At 34.5% G+C, this 4,424-nt stretch overlaps 1 protein-coding gene across 2 annotated transcripts; it reads right to left on the reverse strand.

The window, feature by feature from the left end:
- Positions 1–4,424, reverse strand: LOC130979142 (pentatricopeptide repeat-containing protein At3g22470, mitochondrial-like). Of its 2 annotated transcripts, XM_057902508.1 has the most exons (3): positions 4,172–4,424; positions 2,238–3,745; positions 1–1,103 (listed from the first exon to the last, which is right to left on the reverse strand). In XM_057902508.1, exons 1-2 carry the CDS (start codon positions 4,236–4,238, stop codon positions 2,436–2,438), a joined length of 1,377 nt encoding a protein of 458 aa, XP_057758491.1. In that variant the 5' UTR covers positions 4,239–4,424; the 3' UTR covers positions 1–1,103; positions 2,238–2,435. The 2 variants fall into 2 exon arrangements, with proteins under 2 accessions (XP_057758491.1, XP_057758490.1); XM_057902507.1 differs by having other exon boundaries at positions 2,238–4,417.

Here is a 4,424-nt window from a genome sequence, read left to right on the forward strand (position 1 = left end):
TGGTGGTGGTGGTTGTTGTTCTGATTCTGAGTTCTGGTGGTGGTGGTGGTGGTGGTGGTGGTGGTTGCATAATTTTGGAGAAGAAGGGAGAATTTTGGGGAAGAAGGGATAGGGGCATTTTGGTCCGAAGGACGATTTTAAAACAAACCGGAATCTCAGGGACCTTTTTGAAGCGAAAAAAAGCCGAGGGACGAAATCGATTTTTGGCCCCTACGTTAGGGACCAAAATCATACTTAACCCTAAATTTTATCTTGCTCCATAACCTGCTGTGGTTGGAATCCCTGGAATTGAGTTTTTAAATGCGTGTTCTGTTGGTTGACATTCTACTTTAGCTGCAAGTTCTGTTGATTCTTCAGGTAGAAATTCAAAATTAAAATCTAATTTTGCTGGCTCCTCTTCGTGTTCTGCATTGTTGTTGAACTCTGGAATTTTTGTTTCTACATTCTCGAATGCTGCATCTTCATATTCAAAATTCAAATTTTGTAATTGTAGATCTGTGATTAATAACTTTTTTGCTTTCAGATTTGGTGAATTGTTGCTAAATAGTTGAAAATCTGCCTCTAAAATGGCATGAATGTTTGAATTTAGATTGTCTTCTGATGAATTTGGTTCTGATTTGGCTTGAATCCTGGATTTGTTAATTATCGATCAAGGTTGCACAAATTCTGGCACAAGTTACTTTAATATCTTCAAGTAACTATGTCCGTTTTTGATAATTTGAATTCAAACGTTGTAAATTAGTTTGAATCTGATCCCAAGTTGAGTCCAGTGAATCACCATGGAAATTTGACAAGGTGTTCAATAAAAGCACTATTTGATACGAATTTGTATCAAGAATAGAGAGAATCAGAAATATTGAGAAAGAATAGGAGAGAAATCCCTAGAATTAAGACCAAAGAAAAAAAATTGAATTTCTTATTACATCATGGATATTTTACATTATTACATCATACTCCTATTTATAGTATAATTCTCTAATTGGGTTAGCCCAATACTAATCCTATCGTAACCCACATGGATGAAGCTTAATTAAAACGAAATAGATGACTAGCATAACACAATGCATAACCTTCTCAAGAATGAGATTCTTGCATTGCTGTGGCTAATTTGAAAAACAAAAAAGCAAACATAGAAGTATCAGTTTCTACACTAGAACATCATTTCCTCAATTCAAATAATGAACTAAGAAGTTATATTCAAACAATTTTCTCTTGAAAAGCATTATCTCCTTTTGATTTAATCCTTTGTTGATCATTTCATCCAAGATATAAATAGCCTTATTAATCCTTTTGATCTTGCACCTCCTATGAATTAACGAAATATATTATAGTATATAGTTATTCCCGCTCAATATAGAAGATGAGGCCATCAGCATCTAGAATATCATGTCTATTATACATTGAGCTTGAACTTATCTAAGATACATTTTTATTATATATATTTGGTTTTTGTTGAAATACATGCATTTTATATTTTTGACCAATTTCTAGAAGCTAAAGATTTCGTGACAGATTCGGACACAATGTGAAATAAAAAAAAAATTATTTGCAGCAAATCGTTTTCAGCGACAGTAAAATTAATACTATATGAAGGTTTATGGCTAATTCCCAATTATATATAAATTGATTCTAACATTTGTAAACTTTATGCACCACCAACCTTATTAGGAGTCAGAGCCGAATTACTTTTTCTAGCAATTGAATAGTCAAGTCTAACACTTTAATTCTCTGGATTTATAAATAAATATTGAAACAAAAATTATAGCTACTTATTAATTTGATAATTTCCTTGTTCATCACTTTAAATTTGGTAGTTTGATGTCTGATTGACCAAACCGATGCAACTTTTAATTTTGGGACTTTGATCGAATTATATAGTTTAACCATCAACATTTAACATAAAATATACAAATTTAAAAAAGTTTATCTGCATAAAATTTGAGGATACCGAAACTTATTCGGAATTTTTTGGTTAAAAATGAATCAAATGCCCTATTATTAGCCTTAACTTAAATAACTAAATTTTTAAAAGTTTAAATAAGTTTTTACTCCTTGTAAAATACATATTTATTTTCTTGTAATATTTTCTACGGTTTTAGTTTTTAATGTTTTTAACTGAAAATATTATATGAAAATACTTTCAGTTAAATTATTTAATATAATATCTTTTAATAGAATTATTTAATCTAAATTTAAAAATATATTAATAAATACTATATTATATCATAAAGTTTTACCTTGTTCCGTGAAATTCCATATGAATGAAGCTTATAACTAAACAGATGACTAGAGTAACGCAATGCATAACCTTCTCAAGAAGGAAAATTTTGATCTGTGGCCAATTTGAAAACCAAAAGCAGCATGGAAGTATCAGTTTCTGCACAAACATCAAATCCTCGATTCAAATAAAGAACTAAGACGTTATATTGATATATTCAAACAATTTTCTGCACAAATTCTTGAAAAGCATTCTCTCCTTTGTGCGTAGAGAGGTAATCTACAAGCAATTCCATGGTTGTAGCATTTGCTGCAAAACCTTTGTCTTTCATAATCTGAAAATATTTTATTGACTTCAAAAAAGCATTTCGTCGTAGTAATCCTTGGATGAAGACGTTATATGTGCAGCTATCTGGCAAGCAACCATGCTCTTCCATATTCATAAGCATCTCTTCAGCATCAATCAGAAGTCCTTCCCTACATAGACCTTGGATCATTATTGTATAAGTATATTGATCAGGTTTCAAGCCTTTTGCTGGCAGACAAGAGAAGAGTTCTAGTGCATCATTTAGTTTTCGGGCATGGCACATCCCACGGAGCACCACATTATAAGTTACAATATTAAGATCCAAATTATTCTTCTCCATTTCTCTAAATAATGATATTGCATCAGAAGACAAATGACATTTGAATAGGCCATCCAATATAATGGCACAGCTGAATACATCAGGACATTGACCAAATTTGTGCATTGTAAAAAACAAGTCTTTAGCAGCTAACGGTTTACCCACTTTGCAAAATCCATGGATAAGAGTATTCCAAGTCACAACATCCAGATTTAAACCATTATTGATCATTTCATCCAAGAGATAAATAGCCTTATTAATCCTTTTGATCTTGCACCATCCATGGATTAATGTAGTACAAGTGTTGACGTCTGGTTGGCATCCCTTGTGAACCATCAAATCAAATACTTTCAGGGCCTCCTCCATTTGATTTTGGAAACGATAACCAGCAATCATTGAGTGATAGGTGACAACATCAGGCTCCTCTCCCATTCGAACCATTTGACCAAGTATGGCTCTAGCACTCGAAATCTTTCCCTCTTTACAAAGAGCATCCACTAAAATATTAAAAGTATGCGTATCTGGCATAATACCCTTTTGTTTCCTCTCACTCAGTAAAGATGCAGCCTCTTGCCATCTGCTGAAAGTACAGAGTCCTTGAATCAAGCGATTGTAAGTGATAGTATCGGGTTGAAGACCTTTTGTTGTCATTTCCAAGAATAGACTCAAAGCCTCCGATACCAGCCCATCCTTGCAAAGACTATCCACAATTGCGGTATAACCGGCAACAGTAACACTTGGTTTGCAGTTTCTTGTTTCTGTTTTCCTTAGAATGGCAATGGCAGCAGGGGTGTCGCCCATCTTGCACAATCCATTTATAATTGCTCCAACAGTGTGGGCGTCGGGTGGATATCCCATGTTATCCATGTGGTCAAGAAACCAAATAGCATAATCCACATTGCCTTCAATACAAAGACCATTAACAATGGTGTTAAATGTGACCACATCGGGCTCCAAGCCGATTTTGAACATCGTCCCCACCACAGAGAAGGCAAAGGGAGTGTGATTCAAACGGCACAGACAATTGACAACAATATTGAGTGTATGGGTATCAGATTTGAGTCGTAAGGAGAACAAGTGTTTGATTAACGAAATGGCAGCTGTGTAATGCTTCATCTTAACAATAGAGCTAAACAAAAAGTTAAAGTCATTCACGCATGGCAAAGGGTTCATGGAAACCATTTTGTGAAAGAGATGCAAAGCAGAATCAAGGTTTTGGAGATTTCTAATAGAATCTACGAGATGGGGTCTGTCCTTGATGACATCAATATCAGTGGTATAAGAGAGAGTAATGGGAAAAAGGAAGGGTTTGGGATGAGAAAAAGTACCAAATTGAGATTCAGATTGCCGGCGAAAGAAGCGTAGAGAAGCTCTTGTTGATGAACGCAACATCATTGATGAGAGAGCATAGCAGCTACGGTCGCCACACGGGTATGCAATTCATGGCGATGAAGGTGGTGATATGGATGGGGATCGCGGCGGTGATAGTGACGGTTATTGGTGAGGAATCTTGGCAAAGGTTGTACCTTCTGAAAATCCGAAATTAATTATTAATTAATTGTTGTTTATAAAAAGGTGAAT

The sequence above is a fragment of the Arachis stenosperma genome, chromosome 5, assembly GCF_014773155.1.
Source record: "Arachis stenosperma cultivar V10309 chromosome 5, arast.V10309.gnm1.PFL2, whole genome shotgun sequence".
Taxonomy (NCBI): domain Eukaryota; kingdom Viridiplantae; phylum Streptophyta; class Magnoliopsida; order Fabales; family Fabaceae; genus Arachis; species Arachis stenosperma.

Bases quoted from the DNA above. Each gene is read 5' to 3' on its own strand.
- LOC130979142 (XM_057902507.1), bottom strand. From the start codon at position 4,238: ATGATGTTGCGTTCATCAACAAGAGCTTCTCTACGCTTCTTTCGCCGG.